At 42.9% G+C, this 18,503-nt stretch overlaps 2 protein-coding genes across 2 annotated transcripts in view; both read right to left on the bottom strand.

Annotated features, from left to right (window-relative positions):
• flt4 (fms related receptor tyrosine kinase 4) overlaps nucleotides 1-7,341 on the bottom strand; it is a 40,692-nt gene extending 33,351 nt beyond the window's left edge. The window contains exon 1 of the mRNA XM_070912922.1: nucleotides 7,284-7,341. Coding sequence (XP_070769023.1) covers nucleotides 7,284-7,341 — 58 coding nt within the window. The remainder of the gene's footprint in view (nucleotides 1-7,283) is intronic.
• Nucleotides 7,342-11,829: 4,488 nt separating this feature from the next.
• trim105 (tripartite motif containing 105) lies at nucleotides 11,830-16,458 on the bottom strand. The gene is made up of 7 exons (XM_070913716.1): nucleotides 16,409-16,458; nucleotides 15,495-15,843; nucleotides 14,130-14,225; nucleotides 13,344-13,577; nucleotides 13,126-13,139; nucleotides 12,857-12,972; nucleotides 11,830-12,634 (listed from the first exon to the last, which is right to left on the bottom strand). The coding sequence occupies exons 2-7, from the start codon at nucleotides 15,780-15,782 to the stop codon at nucleotides 12,075-12,077; spliced, it is 1,308 nt and encodes a 435-aa protein (XP_070769817.1). The 5' UTR covers nucleotides 15,783-15,843; nucleotides 16,409-16,458; the 3' UTR covers nucleotides 11,830-12,074.
• Nucleotides 16,459-18,503: the final 2,045 nt, after the last annotated feature.

Raw genomic sequence — 18,503 nt, 5'->3', positions numbered from 1 at the left:
GGCTTTACGTTTCTCACGCTGTAAACAAGAATCAGGACATAATGAAAATGTCCAACAAAAGTAGCATATACAGTAGATCTTCTATCCATTTAAATGCTTCTGCATATGTGCGTTCATCCTTTGCTGAGCTCTCTGAGTACTGAAACTGGACTGCCCAGCCTATGGAGGACACCTGCTGACTAAGGATAAATCATACACACACAGGGGAAGAAACCTTGCAGCCATAAGGCCCTCTAAGCCCGTTAAAAATGTAAAGCTTCTCTGACAAGCCGACAGATACAAGGCAGGCAGGAGTCGAGTGCATCAAAGGTACGCATGAAGACGAGAGCTCCTCTCTCCGCGGGTACGACACAGGGCTCGTGTGAAAGGCAGCGCAATGTTTTTCATTGCGAGCAAATTTCCTGTTTTCTTTATCATGTTCACGTTCTCCCACTTCCCTTTTTCATGGACGGTGAAGGAGATGTTGTCGTTAGTGTTTCCCTCGCTCCTCAGTAGTTTTGTCTCTGATCAGTCACATGACAGGAACAGGAAAAGAGGAACCTTGTGTAAACAAATAAAGCTTTTCTCAGAGTCTCAGCTTGGCGGAAAGGATGCGACGTGGGAGTCCTTCAAAAATACAGACACAGGTTTTTCACAGATGTAGTAATTGTAATTAGGTACTTGTGCTGTTGCCTTGTGGTAGTATATTGTATAAATGGGTAAAATGCCTCGCAGGCCTTTTGAATTTTTCTATATATGCAGCTGTGACTTCCCTCCAATGGACGTTCTGTTTAAAGAAAATCATACAGGGTTAAGCACGCTGTAATGAGACAGAAAATGTATTAACTGGAATTGAATTGCACTTTTTTTCAATAGGCCTTTAGGGTTAAAGAGCAGCATGTAGGTGACAGTAGAGCTACAGTTATTTCAGTGACACAGTATCTGGAAAAGGGCCAAGGCTGGGGAACTCTGAAATAGCCCTGTATGTCCGGCGAGGGACGGGAGGCCATGCAGGCCATGGAGCAGACCTGCTTTCTGGATGTGGAGTCAGCCCGCCTCAGGCTATAACACACTCCCTCTCTCTCTCTCTCTCTCTCTCTCTCTCTCTCTCTCTCCCTCTCTCTCTCTCTCTCTCTCTCTAAAAAAATTAAGTCCACTTCCTCTGTCAATCTGGACACAAGGCCGAGCCAAATCCAGGCGACGGACTGACTGGCAGCCCGGCTTTGATTTCATTGTTACTACGGAGGAGGATGACATCCACAACGTCCCTGTCCTCTCCACTATTGGGGGAGTTAGGCCTTTCCAACATCCTGCCAGAGGAGGGGTGCCAAATTAAGGATGCGGCGACAAGCCATCTGGGCCAACTTCCTATGTTTAAAACCTCTGTCCCTGACTAAATCTTCCTGTACCTGCCTCACAGGCACACCGGACAACTCAAGCACTTCCTCTGTGGCGATCCATTTTCTTGCATGTCATCATTTTTACCATTGAGAAATGGTTTCCCCTGCTGAAAAGGGAACCAAGCATATTCTGGTAAATGCTTTGTCCTGGCTCCTGACGATGCCATTTCTGTTGGGAAACATCTAAAATATCTCTTTAAGTGCAAGCGAGGGCCAAAGATTAGCACAGTCCAGGCCCTGCTGTGATGGCCTTCACGCTCCTAAAACTCATGCTGCGACTGTTCAGAGGCCAAACTTTGAGGAGCCCCATTACTGCGCTTGTTACCTTTCTGGAGATTCAGGCCATAAACAAGTCTCTGCTGCTGCGTCAGATGCCCCAGTGAGCTAAATCACTGCGGCAGCTAAAATTGCCGTAGAAAACAAGGGCAGAGTAGGGAGTGCCTGGTCAACAATTATGGCGCTGAATGCCTAAAGGGAGGGAAGCCGGCAATTTCCTCAAGCTTTGCCAATGGACGCTTTCCCATGAACCACAAGCGACCTCCAATGACAAGGCAAGAGGTATGAGTGACCAATGAAATGCTACACGGACTTCCAAGTCACAACCCTATACACACACACAGCTGCCTGAGACTTTGTAGCAATTTGAACATAATAGCGATGGCTATAGTTGAAGTGAAAAGTGCTCTAAATGATGCTTGTTTCTAAGTAACATGAGCACATGTAACAGCCACCTTGTCCCAGGATCCGGTTTCTGCCTCCAGAACATGTGTAGCGTGATCAACCAATAAAGACAATAGATGCCACAAAGCAATTTCCCTCCAGTGTGTGTCAACACGGCTTACAATAAATGTCTTTTCTCTGGCTGTCACTGGTGCCGAATCTCATGTAATTAGCCTCGCATTTACATGTTGTAATGAAAGGTTTTGAGTTTTAAATGTTTGTCCTATTATGATCTCTTATGATCAAGAGAATTTGTGAAATCAACACCAAGGTAAGTATTTTTAGTGAATTCAAAACCCCTAATTATTCTGGACTCCCTAATTTGTTGATAAACCCATATCCCTGTCAAATGAAATCAGACTCGTACTTGCTCGCCAAGGGTTACAGAAAAACAGACAAATGTGTAGCAGTCCTCGTGGTCATTTTTAGGTCTCAATTAACAGCAGTGTCAAATAATTGATTCCGTCTTCTAGGTAAAATCACTTATTCGTATTATTGTGCACACTCTAATCCATTCATGGGTGGGTTAATTCACTCATTCAGTTGTAGTTTAAGCAGTTGTGAATGCCTGTGTGAAGATGATAGGAAGGACACAAAGAGCATGGTAATTATTCCAAGTGTGGCAGAATGTTTTATGAATGCTAAAAAAAAAAAAGAGTACATGACTGGAGCACAGTGGGAGCCTGCTGTGGCCCACATTTTATTTGCACAGTAGGGACGCTGAAAATGACCACAAAGGAGTGATTATGAACGGACATCTTTGAAAAGCGTTATTCACTTATATTGTGCAACTCGTTCTTTTACAAGCAAGTCATACTTTTGACATTGAAAGACAACAGTCCTATTGATTCTGAAAGGACTGAGAAGTTGTTAAAGTGTCGTGATGAGGGGGCAGTAATTGTACAAACACCTAATTGTCCTTTTTTGTGGAGGGTAAAGCAATAAGAGGACCATTTAGAGAGCTCTGCCATCAAAACAAGACTAAAGCTACCAGTATGCTTCATCAGAACTGCTTGTCGGATGGTGGAACAGTTTCGGAAACCCCTTCCCCCGAAACCTTTGCGACATTGAAATTGGAGGGTGGTGAATGTCAGACAATCGAACATTCCCCTCACCCCGTGATTTGCCAGCTGTGCGGAGATGAGAAAGGACCCAGGGTTTGAACTGCTCTCTCATGCTCTCTTTTTTTCATTCTTAACGCAACTTTCTCTATCATTTGTAATGTGTACAACAGAGTGCAACACTATGAATGTCTTTCAGCAGAGATTGTCTTATTTTGCTGTATTTGAATGATCTACCCTCTTCTAGCATAACCCAGCGCTAAGAGTCTACAGCCGTGCTAGCAGCTTTGGGAGGCTGTACTTAGGCACAGCAAGCCGGTATAATGTTTACCATGTTCACCACAGAAACACTGTTGTCTTCCTGCAACAACTCACCTCTTGCGACATTTTAGAGCGAGACTTCTGTGTCTGGTAAAACATAACACTCACAATAACAATCTGAGCCTGTCACTGGCAAAAACAAGCACTTTTAGTGGACGTACTTTTCACAGGCGCAATTGTAAGTACTCATTTAGACACCAATATTTGCAAAAATATGACCTAGGTTTTAAATTACTGGAATTTCCCTTCACCAAAGCTATTACAACTCACCCTGAGAGGAGCCTGAATGTCTGTACCAATTTCATGGCAATCCATCCAACAGTTGGTGAGATATTTAACTCAAAAACTGAAAAGATCTGGGGATCACCAAAGTCTTTAGTACTCATCCTCTGGGCACCATGGAAATCTGTACCAGATTTTATGGCAATCCACCAATTAGCTGTCAAGATATTTAACTATAAGCCAAAAAAGAAAACTCCAGTGATCACCAAAAGTATTGGATTCAACCCCAGTGGGGCCATAAATGTCTCAACAAATTTTCATGGCAATCAGTTCAACAGTACATGAGATAATATAGTCTGGACCAAAGTGGTGGACTGACCAACAGACCGACATCGGCATCCCTAGAGCCATGCAGTTAGCATGGCTAAAACCTGGGCACAGGAAACATGGAGGGTCAGAAATATGAAAACAAAAATACCACAGATGGTTTTCATCAACTATCTAACACCAACTTAGACACATACTTGGCTTTTGTTGCAGATTCCTGGTGTTGAAAGAGCTTATCTCTCAGCTCCAGTCATATTTGGAGTGTTGGTGTTTTAGCATGATGAGAAAGTGAGTGACCAGACATCCAAATGCCCAAGGGGCCTCACAGCTCTATGGCAGTGATGAGAGAGGCACCGGACTCCCTATTTATTTGGACTTTACTGCAGAGAGCTTCCCACATGGAGCAGCGGCAGCAGCATTCCTCTCTCATCCGAGCTGCTCTCCAGCTGATAGAACAAGATATTCAAGGACAGACACAGAGGGTCCGCTCCTCGGAGTCCTGAGGTTGAATCCTGAGATCAGAGCTGAGAATAAGGGGATATTGTTGGCTAAAACAACTCAACCTCTATAAGTGGATGACTAGAATAATACCCAGAGTTGAGAGTCAGATTTCTGGGATGATCTGATCAAGCGGAGGTATGCGTACAGAAAACACTCTGCTAAAAGCAATATCAACACTATGCACCCAAGACACAGAGTAAGCCAGAGATCTTTCGGGCTCTAGAGCTCAGCTTTAGAAAGAAAAAGAAAAGATTCACTGCATTAATATGTGGCTCCTTTGACTGGGGAGGTTTTCAATAGCCAATTATGCTACAACAAAAACAAGGAAATTAAGAGGAGATGAATCTAATCTATTTCAATAGTATCCTTTATCAGCGAAGTTGCACCAAGATGTCTTTTTTAAATAAGACAGAATTTCTGTAGCTGTGTAATAATGTTGAACCACCATAATTCAAACCAGAGACAGAGCGTGACAGGAAGATGGTAGAAAATGGCTCGGGGTGAAATCTTGAAGCTCCACAAATGTGAGTAAAAAGGAGCTGAGAGCTGACTGAGTAAATCATACCCCCCCCCCCCCCCCCAAAAAAATGACAATGACTTCTGGGCTGGCAGGTCTACAATCCACTCTCCCTCAATCATCCCCTCCTATCCTAATAATGGGAAGCCAGCGCTCTCATCATGCTTGCATCAGACTCTGACTCTGAAGTGTGTTTTTAATGTCACACATTTGTTTTTTTTTAAAGGAAATTTGCAGGTTAAGATGGTTAAAAAAAAACCTTCAGACTAAAGACAAGTCTGAGAATTTCACAATATTTAGAATACGAGGTATTAAATCGTTTCGATCAAGACTTTTAAAAATGCAGAAATTATTCAAATAGAGATTTTTAAAGTCAGAACACAGACAAAAGGTAAATTGCTGCATCCAAGGTACACCTCTCTCTGTCTTGGAGTCGTGTCATGCTCTGCATTCATGAGTGGATAAAAGACTGAAAAGAAACATTTTACATGAATTCTACATTTGTGGTATGCCAATTCAATGTTCATCCCCAATGTAAGGCCATGTAATTAAAAAAACACTTAATGATAATGTAAAGTTCATTTCCATCTGAAGTGGTGGGCAAAAAAAGCTGCGCCATTGAGCCAGAACATCTTTTCATCACTTTCTCTCGCTCCTCTGTACGTACTGTGAGACTGTAATTGAAAAATGCGACCCTCTGATGCGAGGTTAGTGCTTATTTCTTCCTCCAGGGTAGTTCTGGTATATTCTATCTACTTTATGTTTTCAGCATCAACTGAGAGAAATGGGGGGCCCTGTATGACTGAACTAACAGGGCTGCAAATAGGTTTTCAACAGATAACACCACACATAGGCACATCAGGTTTGTGTGATGACAGAAATGTCATACAGAGCTTTATAATTCCAAGGCACACATTGTGGATTAATGGAAAAGTCTGGATACAGCCAAGCCAGGTGACAAGAGGAGAAAAAAAAGGAGAGTGACTCAACTTTCACCAAACACCATTTGTCACACATTACAAAATCTATCATTACTGTAATTTAGTTTACTGTTAGTGAGGGCAGTGATTCCTCTGAAATGGATTTTGTGATGCCATTAGTCCTCATTCCTCTCTGAAACAGAGCCACTGTTTATCTGTGCCTCCACCAACCAGCACAGCTCAGTGATATGAGCGAGAGCCATCCCTCCTCCCTGGAGTTATGATTCGGGTAGCCATATGGCGACTGCCCCTCACAAAAGTATTCCATATGTTCTTAATGAACAGCTGTTCAACAGCAATCAAGTGATGAACAACTCAAACCTGCACATTCAGTCACTGGGAAAAACTGCAAACAACCTCAGCCATACTCCCAGATGACAAAGCCAATCAGAAGGCCCTGTTTCAAATATCTGATATAAGATAAGTGTAGTGAAAACAATGTGCTTAAGATTTATTGGTCTCTAGTCTCAGCTGTACATGTTTTCTAGACACACAAGTGACTGAAACGCACACATGGAAGCAGATCACACTGAAAACCAGAAATTCTTGAAACAAGTCGGTTTGTGCTGGATGCAAGTGGCATTCTCTCACCTTTCACTTGTTTTACAAAAATAAGACCACATGAAAAAAAAGCCCCCCCCCCCCCACTCCACATGTCAGTCCAGTCTAGATCAGACAGCTCTCCTCCCACTCAGCCTCCAAAACGCTGACCTACATACATACACTGGGATGTAAAGTCACTCTAACTCAACATCGTAACAGAATCTGCTCTTTTTCTTTTTCTCCCCTCTGAGTTTAGCATCACCAATTAACAGCTGCATCTTTATCAAACACAACAACAGCATGCCTCCCCCTAGCGCCTATCTGCGTGTAGACTCGGAGACCCCTACCGGGTTCCTTATTAATTCAGTCCCACACTGAGAGTCACACTTTCAATCATGTGTGAGTGCGTGTGCACCGTGACGGCAAACAGAAGGGATTCAAAGTAGGCAAAGGTCTGAGGGTTTCATGGAGATAACTCATGTGGAAATATATATTCGCAATTAATACAACAGAAAGTAGGTTAATATGCAGAAAGTTCAGGATCTACCTGCCTTCAGTTTTAAGACCGCAGCTCAACATGAATAAAACTTCAATCAAACCTCGGATCAATTATTTACTGAGAGTCAGGGTAAACAGCCGGCTCGACCTTTCCCTTCATAAAAAAAAAGTTGCGCGCTCCAAACTTTCGGACTCGCCGTGGAAGTCTCCTCACCTGAGGCATATGCTATTCCAATCCAAGTCCGACAGAAAAGCGGAAAGTCTGTCTTCATCTCCAGATCTCCGGTCCAGAAGTGCAGAAGCCTGAGCGGTGTTTCTTCCAAAACTCGGTAGTTTTAATGCCGGTGGAGACAGTGGAGGGGCGGTTTGAATGAACGTCCGTGGATGCTGGAGAAAAAAAAACTCAGGTGAACCTCGGCCAATCGATGCCTGTCTGTACTCTGCACAGAGAGGACGGAGCCGAAATGGTGAGGAAAAGGGTAGAAGAAAAAGCCCCCCCCCCCCCCCCCCCCCCGTTTTGTCAAAAGGATGCACAAGGCACTGAATGGTATTTACAATGATTTCCCTTTCCTCTGCTCGTGACTGGAGCGCATGCACACCCATCCATCCAGTTCATAAAACAAGCTGAATTGGAGGAGTTTGTGTCAGTGTGTGGTGGGTGTGTGGTGCGTGTGTGTGTGTGTGTGTGTGTGGGGGGGGGGGGGTACTCCCTAACACCCATGACAAAATTCCTTCCTGCAAGAGCTCATTCGTTTCATCCACTGCGTTAAAGACCTATAGTAACCTGATTGTATAGCATAAAAAGACTTCATGAAGTCCAATAAGAGCACTCTAAACTCACGGTGAGATAACTTAGGATGCTGTATAGGAGCTGTAGATTTCCATTTGTTGCTTTGGTGCAAAACAGTTTGATATCGATTTTCATTTCATGGATTTTAAAAGCCTCTTGACATCCAAATAGCTCAGCAGGTAATCCTAATACCATCAGAAATGTTTATAAAGCCTCCGCAGGAGTACAGCAGCTTCATCAAGGAGGTGAACAAATACCACAGTGAGATAGAGCAAAGACTCTAGAGTAAGCCTCTGGATGATTTTCCTCCTTTGCTCAGCTGTAATCCACAAAATAATATCAGCTCTTCTGGCACCATGATGTCAATTGAATTTTATCTATTCAGGTCAAATGTCTGCCATTAATTTGAGGTAGAAAAAGTTATCTTTTGAGCTTGTCAACACAAATTGTTCTGGACGTTCAACAAAACCAAAGTGGAGCAGAGGTGCCTTGGGAGTAGCTCACTATTAAGAGTCTGTAATTACTCTTCCGAAGGGTCAGAGTGATGCCTCCAGTGAAACAGAGTTCCTCCGGCCTCGTCCAAGTCCTGTTAACCCCCTCCTCCCACACATCCATCCTCCTCAGGGAGTCCTCAGAGTGTGAATGAAAATCATGTACTGAGAGCACAACATAGTGAGCTGCTATCAGCCCTGTATTATTTTACAGGGAGGGATTTTGAAAATTGAAAACCCGTGTACCATATGCACTCAGAAAATAAAAAAGTCAGAGGGTACAAGAGGTGTGCACTTGGGCGGTCGAGCACACACACACACACACACACACACACACACATAGTTAAGAGTTTCTGGTGTGTGTGTCATTTCATTAATCGTCTGATGTAGCAGCGGCTTCGAGGTCCCGTCAAACCTCTTATGGAGCCACAGATGAACCAGCATGCCCATTTAAGCCAGTCTAATCAATCCCAGACAGGTCTGCTTTCCAGCACCATGAGTGTGCTGTAAAATCAATAGTATCTCCTCTTGGAAATTCACTACAACAATAATAACCCTAGCTGACTCATTCCTAACTGTGTCTCCAGAACACCAGCGCACCCATCAAGCAGCAGCTGTCGATAAGGTGTATGAGAATCTTTTTCTCAATATGATTATGTAATTCTCAATGACTTCTGAGGCTCAGAGAACTGGGCATCAGGAGTGTGTGGAAAAACAAGGAGTCATGGGATCATTGCGTGTTATTGTGGGCATGCATTTCCCCCCAGATCCCTTACGGCAATCCACCTCTCTGACCTTAAAACACAATGTTGTGATTGAATGGTTGTAATTAAAATGTTCTCCTGGTTTCGGCCCCGCAGCGCCCTCGGCTTTGGAGGAAAATAAACACGCCAAATCGTGTTGATAGTCTAACAAAGCTTTGTCCAGGGAGTTACAAAATCTCATTACCAATATAACAGATAATGTCATGGAGTGGCCAATAAAATAATAAACTGCACACATAAGCATTCAGACAAGCCATTCAGACAACAATGATAACAAACAACAGCCGTCATGCAGGATAGCATGATCGCTGTGTCAGATGAAAATGTTTCAGTTTAATAATGCCGGCTCCTGAGACACAGCTGAGAGCTCAAGGACCCGTCCTTGAAGTGCCAGCACTCCATCCGGCCCATCCTCAAGTCAGGAAACACATTACAGGTCCACAGCTACTATCATAGGAAGGATGTGGAGCAACCTGTTCACGCTCTCACTGAACTTCATGCCCATGGCCTCGCGCCTTTCACTGCACTCTGCCAAGCTACTTTGAAGTAGCTTCAAGAGGTGTTTTTTGTTTTGTTTTGTTTTGTTTTGTTTTGATTGAGAGAGCCAAAAAATTTCAGTTCATCAGTTGTAGGTCATGTTCACTTTCAGTCAGCGATTATGGAAAGCTTCCCAACTAGAAGAAGGAGCGGCGCTGCTGCTGCATGCTTGCATGTAAATGATTTGCTAACTAATTAGCCACGAAACTAATGCAACTAATGAGTGGAATGCAGTTGGTCCACATAACGTCCTCTATGATGCTGAACTCTTGCAGCTCAAAGCAAATGGTACCTGAAATTTGAGTCCTTTCATTTAACTCGAACTTTTCACAATCCTAAATGAATTAAAACCCATTTTAACTGATCATTTTGGCCACTTGTTGGCAGCGAAACTGGCAGTAAACACAACATAGATATATCATCACCTTATAAAGATGATACAGAGGATGTATTAGCAAACAGTTGCCTATTTAAACATCGAGCAGATGCAGAGAAACATTTATCTGGAGTCTGGTCTCAACCAACTCCTGATGAAAACTTCTGGCTCTTTAGTTTCTAAATGCTAATGTTACTCTATGTTCACTTGCTAGTTGCTAACTTTGTCTGTTGTTTAGGGCTGTGCAGGTAACGTACGGGTGGGTTTACTAGAGCTTCTGTGCTGGAATCAGCTGCCAGTGTTGAGAGTCAACCAAAGCATTAAAGTTACTCGACAGAAAATCAAAACAATTAGCTAAAAGACGCTGAAACGCTCTGTAGAGCTGCAGAAGCAAGTGATACTTCTCTACCCTTTGTCATTTTTCCAACTGTTAATATAAAAATATTGATTAGAGCAGCTTAGTGCAACTATTTTTGTAAAGTTGTATATGACCTTTCAACTAAGAGGCACAAATAGCTTTCCAGAGAGCACATAGGGTCCAAAAACAGCCACATAGACATAGAGGCTCTCCTCATAATCTCTTCATATCCAATATACAAGAGAGGCTCTCTTCAATTCAGGAGATTGAGTTGATTTCAACCTGCATTTATAGGTCACAGTGAGCGACTAGTGTGTTATTAGTGTGTCATAAATGCACCCACTCTATGTAGTCGCTGTGCAGGCAAAGCGCAGTTCTTTGTGTCACTTTTCCAATCAGCATCCTGCTTTAGCATGCCCCCCGAGGCCTGCCGAGCAGCCCAGAGGCATCCCCACTGTCACTGTTTATCTGACCTGTCACCTGGAGGAGGAAACAGGACGTCAGCGCTCTCGCGTGTTTGTGAAGATAACCGAGAGCCCGCCTACCGCTGTTTAAGTGTCAGAGATGGCTTATGAGTTCATAGTTGTGCCTTCTGCTTTGATGATGCTTAATAACATCCTTGATTATTTCAAGTGAGGTCATGGAAGAGTGAGCGGTGTCACAGCTGCAAAACAGGATCAAAGACAATGTTTATTTAAGAAAAAGTGATTTGGTTCATTGTTTGCATCAGCAGGTTTTACAGTGATTGTTTGGGTTTTTATCAGGAAATGATCGAACATGTAATTAACATGCAATGACAACAATGTAAAACATACTGCATAGACTGAATCCTGCAAAGAACTACGTTTTAGCTACTTCCTTGAGTGAAAAAAAATTAACAATGAGTGTACATTATATCACATACGTGTTCAAATGTAGGCACATGTAATAAATGAATGTACAGATAATGGCAAACCAACAGGAGCAGCTAGAAGTCAGCACATAAGGTGCTGTGAAGTTACATCTGGGTGTTAAACTACATCAAAAACATGTCTAAAATAAAAAAGGCAAAAACAGTTTCATTTCAGACTGATGTATAAAACATGAAGAACCATTTAATCAAACATTAAATCTCACAGTAAAGTGCACAAGACCTTCATGCTGATTGAACTCAAAGGTAATTAAAAAACCCTTTTACAGCCTAAGGATCGTCTGACTTGATGAGAGATAATTATTCAGATAATCATTTGAAAGATCAACCATCTCCATCTATTCAAGATATTTGGTTGAATAGTGAAGAACCAGTATGTCATGTTAAAATGTAATTTCATGCATCCAAGCTTCACTATATTCAACCCAAGAAGGTTGAATATGCGTGTTTTTATTGCGTTTCTGCTGATTGTTCCATAATGAATGAGTCTCTTCAGAAAGGTTACAGCATGATGGAATTTTTATACTGTGAATATGACTATTTTTATAACATTTCGAGGCTTTTAAGGTTCATTTCAGATTCAGAAAATAGAAGAATCTGGCAATATCTGATAATTAAAGTACGGAAAAGCAGTCTGAAATTTTAAACTCTTGTGATACAGAACCATAATGCTAACAATGGCAGTTACTGTCCTTTAAGAGTTGAGTGATAACAGTCATTGGTCAATAAGGGAATGGATAGCTCTTACATACTGAAATGTTTTATTGATTGCACCCATGTTAGCCGGACAGAGCGACAGGAGGGTAGTGGAGAAGTTTGATAGGCTGGGGTTTGTGACTGCTGTCACTAATGCACGGGCTAAAGAAGGGGAACACCTTGCCCCTCGGCCCGTGGGTGAACGAGTAAAGCAGACTCATATCGTCGGCGTTGTAGAAGGACACCCTCCTCTCCTCGCAGTCCAAGAACACCCCGAACCTCTCAGGCAAAGAGCCGAGGTGCAGCCTCGTCCAGGGCTGCGTGCCGGCCGAGTACTCGTTCCCATTCCGCAGCCGCAGCGTCCAGTAGCCGCTTTCGGGGCTCAGCTTGATCCGAGCGTGCCTGCCCGCGGCCTCAGAGGCCACGCCCAGGTCCCACTTGGGTTTGGAGCCCACTTCTACCTCCCAGTAATGTCGGCCTGACTGGAAGCCCTGGGCTGCCAGAATATTGACACACTGGAGGAAGCGCTTGTTGTGGTCCATATATGGGATCATGCTGTCACATTCGACTGCCATGGTTTTGTCCCTGGAGACCTGGATGCTCGGGTGCGCTGTGTCAACATCAAACGTTAATGCAGAAGGACCTTTGGGGTGAAACATGATAACAGTCATAATATTTCATTTTAAATTGAAAATATATCTTATCAGTGGAACAATGGCGCCATTACTGTCTCTCTGTTTCCACTTCAACATCTTTATGTAATATTATAGTAATTTTTCCGTAATTACTCCCATTGTTGAGGCAGAACCAGTTTTCAGCTCATGTCTTTTTGTGTCTAATGAAGCGCATCAGAGGGGAAAATTACCTGGCTTCAAAGACTTGAACATCTTTCTCCATGTGATGTACTGCAACGGGGCCATGTATTTGTTGCTGAAAGTGTTTATATCAAACTCCGGGGCAATAACCACCTGTGCACACGGTCTGTCGAAACAAAGCAAACAAACATTCATCATTCAGTGTCATTTATTCTCAGCACAAATGACACTAAATGGAGGTATATATCAAATAAGCACTAGACAGCTGCAAAAATGCCAAAAGCAATCAATCAGTCATAACACTGAAATGAACACTTACCTTAGCTGTGGGAGCTGGAGGGAAGGAAATGAAACACAAATCACATTAACAACTGTTGTTTCGAACTGGTGCAAAACTCACAAGTCAAATCAGATGGCACTCTGGGTTTTATTTAAAGTTCAGATATGATCAACATCTTCACATTCATATTCACAGCTTGAGGCATCCAACATTTCTGACAAACTTTTGATTCTTACTCAAACTTTTGGAAACCTCACCTCAGTCAGCATGATGTTCTCGGTGGCAGTGCTAGCCTGCTGCAGCACTCTCATGTTGTCCTCCAGCTCCCTCGCAGCCAGCTGGATGGCTTCCAGGTGGCGCTGGACTTTCTGCAGCTCTTCCTCCTGCTCTCTCCTGAGCTGTTCCAGCACACAGGTCTCCTCATCGTGCAGAATCTGATGGAGAGCTCTGAATTCCCCTTTGACACGAGCCTGCAGATCTGCCCCGACTTTCTGTGACAGGGAAAAATGAGGCAGAGGATATAATGTAGCATCTAGCTTTCTTTGTATTACCACATTGTCCATTAGAGTTAGTACACAAGTACACAACTCTAGAGAGCAACAAACAAGGGGTACTGAAGCCACACTAGGGAAGGATTTCCAGTTCATCATCTCAGCACAGCACGCACAACTAAACTCACACTCTTATCTTCCATCTGTCTCACACACACCTCATTGCTTGAGCAACTTAAAGCTAAATTAGAAGCGGTTGGTTTAATACCCCGGGTTGTTCTGCTGAGGCAAATATGGCAGAATAAGAATAAGACTATATGAGTAAGGGTTTGCTATTGTTGACACACAATTAAGTCAGAGGTTAGAAGGCATTTAAACACCCAAGCGTAAGTCCATAATGTTTTACATATCAAAGCACAAACTGTCACTTACCACATCTGCAAACACCACTAAACATGCACAGCAACATATTGCAAACAGCCATTAGAGAGGGACATGTGCATTCTTATCTGCTAAGTGCTGCCATCCCTCAAGTTCCCCAGAGCAGTGTACCTTTATGGTATCCATCATGTCTTTGTCTCTGCGAATACTGTTGATGAAGTCCTCCTTCCTCAGGCGATGGCTCTCCAAAGTCTCCTTCAGTTGTTTCTGTACAGTAATATGCAAATCAAACCAGTGTGGGGACAGAAACAATGGCACACCGAGAAACTATGAAGAGAATCAAGGAACTCATAAACAACTGTGAACGTGAGTGACCAGGAAAATAGCCCTGCAATAAATACTACCACCTTAAAATGTTTAGTTTTTGTTGAGACTGAGACTTTTTGTGTGTTGAGTCAATGCCATGGTATGTTCTGAGGATGTACTTTATGTTGTCGTTGAATTAAACTGCCATTTTATTGAAAGTTGTTGGTAATATTTTGTCCACCTCATTTAAACATATATGTGAAGGGGCAGATATGTCCGAAACACCTTATAATTTAATGCAACCTAGGGCAACAACAGCACAAACTACAGCCTTAAAGAAACTGTTTTTTGCTTTCCTGAAGTCTTGTCGTCACCATGAGGTTGCCAGCAGAGACTACAGGAAGTGACTGTATCTGGGCAAAAAAAAGTAGGACACATAAGGCCCCTTAAAACTGCCACTTGTTTTTACACTTCAGTTTTTTGTATGTATTTAACAAACAAGATATAACGTGTTAATTAGTGAGCTTTAGAGGTGCTGGTAGGTGGATTTTACTGCCTTTGGACAGACCCAGGCTAGCTATTTCCCCCTTTTTCCAGTCTTTATGCTAAGCTAAGCTAAACAGCTGCTGCCTTTAGCGTTATATTTACTGGAGAGAGTGGTATCGTTCTTCTAATCAAACTCTCCGCAAGATAGTGAATAAACCCATTTCTCAAAATGTTAAACTATTCCTTTAAAAACAACCATAAAGTTGAATAAACACCGCCTGACACAGTATGAAAAGCAGTTAAACTTAAGAGTGACAAAGGTACGATTATTACAGGAATTTTGGATTGGATTATATTAAAATGTGCAGGTGGTTTTGTTATTATAGCAGTATATTGTGGTTCCACTGCTGTGGTTAAGTCATATATCCTGTCATACAAAGTAATATAAAAAGGGAGTGGAGAGTGAACTTTGCCCAGAGCAATTCAAGCGAGATATGTTCAGGGTGGAGCTACAGTGAAATAAACACAGATGTGGACAGAAACATACAATACAATTGTATTCAACTTGTATAGCTCAAAGGTTACAGAACGCTCATTTTTAATCGATCGGTTTGCTTTGGAGCATAAGGCTATTTGTTTAAGATTGCCAAACACTTGACAACACTTTCCAGATGACCAAGAGTACAAGCATGGAAGGCAGCCAGCAGTATCATGGTTACACATGCAGCAGAGGTGTGAACTCACCTCTAGATTCTTGATGTAAGTGTCTGAGGTGGTGGCCCGGACCTTCTCCACCATGGCCGTCACAAGGTAGTTAGTTTGAAACTGCTTGGAGCTGAACTCCTTGCGGCATTGCGGGCAGGTCACAGGGCCTTGAGTTCCCCTCCAGTACCTGGAGATGCAGGGTTTGCAGAAGTGGTGCATACAGGCCAACATGACAGGCTCCCGGAACAGGTCACAGCATATGGCACATGTCAGGTCCTCTCTCAGGCTGCCTTTGGTAGATGTGGCAACAGCAGCAGCAGCAGCCATGGTGACGTGTAGTTTCCTCTCCCAAGAAGTCTGTCCACACTGAGGAAGTGAAAGTAGAAGCCTGGAGGTGGGGAGAGACAGGGGAAGAGTAACACTCCCTTACTGAAGACAGTTTGCAGAGCGACAGATTTGTTTGGTTACTCAGGTGAAATAAAATCAAATAAAGAAAAAGTTCCCATCCTACAGCAACAACTTCCTGTTGTTAATCACACTATATTAAGTTATATAACTCTGGGTCCAGCAGATTGGGTTATGCACCTCCCCTCTGAACTCCAACACTAATAACAAATCGGTGCAAATAACTCTCCACTTGCTGCAAAGAAAAAATAAGCACCTACTTTAAGTGTAAACGACAGCCAGTTCAAGTGTAACCGTTAATCAGAGTGAACAGGAGTACAAACCGGGTGATATATCACGAGTCTTTATAAGCTAGCTTGTGGTTTCTATTATCAAAGCAACGTTTGGTCAGATGTTTTGTTTGGTTTTCCACTGCCTGAAGCCTGCTAGCGTTTAGCTACGTATAGCCGCCAGTAAACTGCCTGTTTAACCAACATAAAACACAACACATTCAAAGCATTGACATTCTGACTGTAAACAACTTTTAGTTAATACTTTCATGGACCTACGTTGTCTGCTGTTCGGCCAAATACTTCAGAGTCCCTCCATCTGCTCTCTGATCCCTCAGCTGCTGTTTGGGAACAAGACGTACACGTGTACTGCGCATGTGCTCGCTACAAACGCGCCTTTGATTGGTCCGTATCTTTCACAGCCAACAGCAGGCCGTGAATTAATGCAGGCAGTTACTTTTTCTCCTTTGACTCCACTTAACTAATTTTGTGTTTCACTTTGCAAAGGCGCTGCGCTGAACACTGAACATACATTTGCATTTATTACTTACGTTCTTTATTGGCTTGCCACAAACAGGGCAGTTGCCAGGATTTTAGAAATACCAGTCCAAAATCCAAACAAACACCCAAAGAAATTTTGAACTATAGCCTCCACAATGCTTTCTTCTTTTTTTTTTTTTAAATTGATGTTTTAAGTGTTTCAAAGCCTTCTCCACAATGAAATGTTTTAAGAACATAATTCTGGTGGAGAAATACTAAATCCCTTCATTATAATGTGATTTAAAGGACCACTCCAGCAATTTAGTATTGCACTCCCATAATGTTGGCGGACTTACAAGAGACAGATGTGAAAAAGAGTGGTCAGAATCAAAGCAGCACAGGCTAAGATATCCTGACTTTTTGTCTCAAGTAACTGAATCCTACATTTCCCATAATGCAACAGAGAGTGGTCTTCAAATGCCAAGCCAGTTTGAAACACAGGCTCTTTGCTTAAAATTGCCTAACATCCACTATCTATAATGTGCGTGTACAGTAAATGTTAAACATAAACTCCCTCTCATGTTGTTAAAGCCTCCAAATTCTCAGAAACAATACTGAAAATGTGACCTTGGTCCCCTCAGTGGTAGGTTTAATGGGACATTTCATTTGCCTGTCTTAAGTGTCATATTTTATATATATAAGGACATGCATCTCAATCAGAGATACAGGATCAGGCCCAGATCAGTTTTGCTTTCAGAGACACATTGGTCTTGTCTTAGAATGAAAGAAAAGTACACCAGGAGGTTTGAGAGAGCATCCCACACAAATGTTTATCCCAGGAATCCAATTTGCAGATTTCACAGGCTGTCCACCCTTTTAAATCAATATTTTTAAATCACTAATGAATTAAAGGCTGTTATCTGGATTAGGCTACAGTCTCCACCTGTCAAGTTTAACCTATGTGAGAAAACACCAAGAACAAAAAGGAAAAAAAGAGGAGGCATGAATGGGATTTCTCAGTTTGCCTGTCCTCCACGCCCATATTCATTAATTCACACAGCCTACACACAAAGACAGACAGCGAGAGAGAAAGACAGAGACAGGAAGAACAAACCTAGCAGTGTGCGCACTGGGAGTTTTGTGGCTGTGCGACGTGAGGACGCCACGGTCTCTGATCGTGTCATCAGATCAGTGGCACCAGTGCTCTCAGAGGAGCTGGACAGAAAGAGCAATCAGATGGAGGACATGAGACCATAAATAGAGGATCCCCGGCCATATGGAGGGGAGTCCTACAGAGCTCACTAATTAGGTACATGTAGACTGATATGAGTACAGGTAAATGTATGAAGCTGCAAACACCTACAGGGAAAAAAACAGTGGTTTAACTTAAACTGCAGAGTAAAATCATTTTCTGCACGGCCTCCCTGTAAAACCTCCACACCACTTTTCAGAACCTGTTGGAGATAAGCAAGTTTGTGGCAAGGACAGAAATCCTTTATCAGTAATGCATGCAAGTCTGGCTGAGAGAAGTGTCAACCTTGACTGCAGAGTGACCCAGTGCACACGGAGGCTGGGGGGACGGCTCTCATAATTGAAAGAATAAATTGAGGCGGAGAGGCAGCCTGCTCCGATCAATAACGGTATAATCTCTGTTGCCGAGTCAATCAGTGCACCAATTATTGTGTCATCAAATAAAATCCCACCAAGAGGATTCAGGGATCTCATACAGTGTTGCCCCCTGACCGATAAATCCGAGCTGGGAAAGGCAACCCTTAACTGCTCCAGGGAAAAGCAGTGGTCCAGGGAGACATGATCTCCTGCTCTGTTATCACAGTACATTCTCTTAGTGGGTGGCAATTGTTTTCTACCTGACTAAAGCTCCTTCAGGCCCTTC

The sequence above is a fragment of the Enoplosus armatus genome, chromosome 10, assembly GCF_043641665.1.
Source record: "Enoplosus armatus isolate fEnoArm2 chromosome 10, fEnoArm2.hap1, whole genome shotgun sequence".
Classification (NCBI taxonomy): Eukaryota; Metazoa; Chordata; class Actinopteri; order Centrarchiformes; family Enoplosidae; genus Enoplosus; species Enoplosus armatus.
This window is presented reverse-complemented; position numbering and strand designations above follow the sequence as displayed.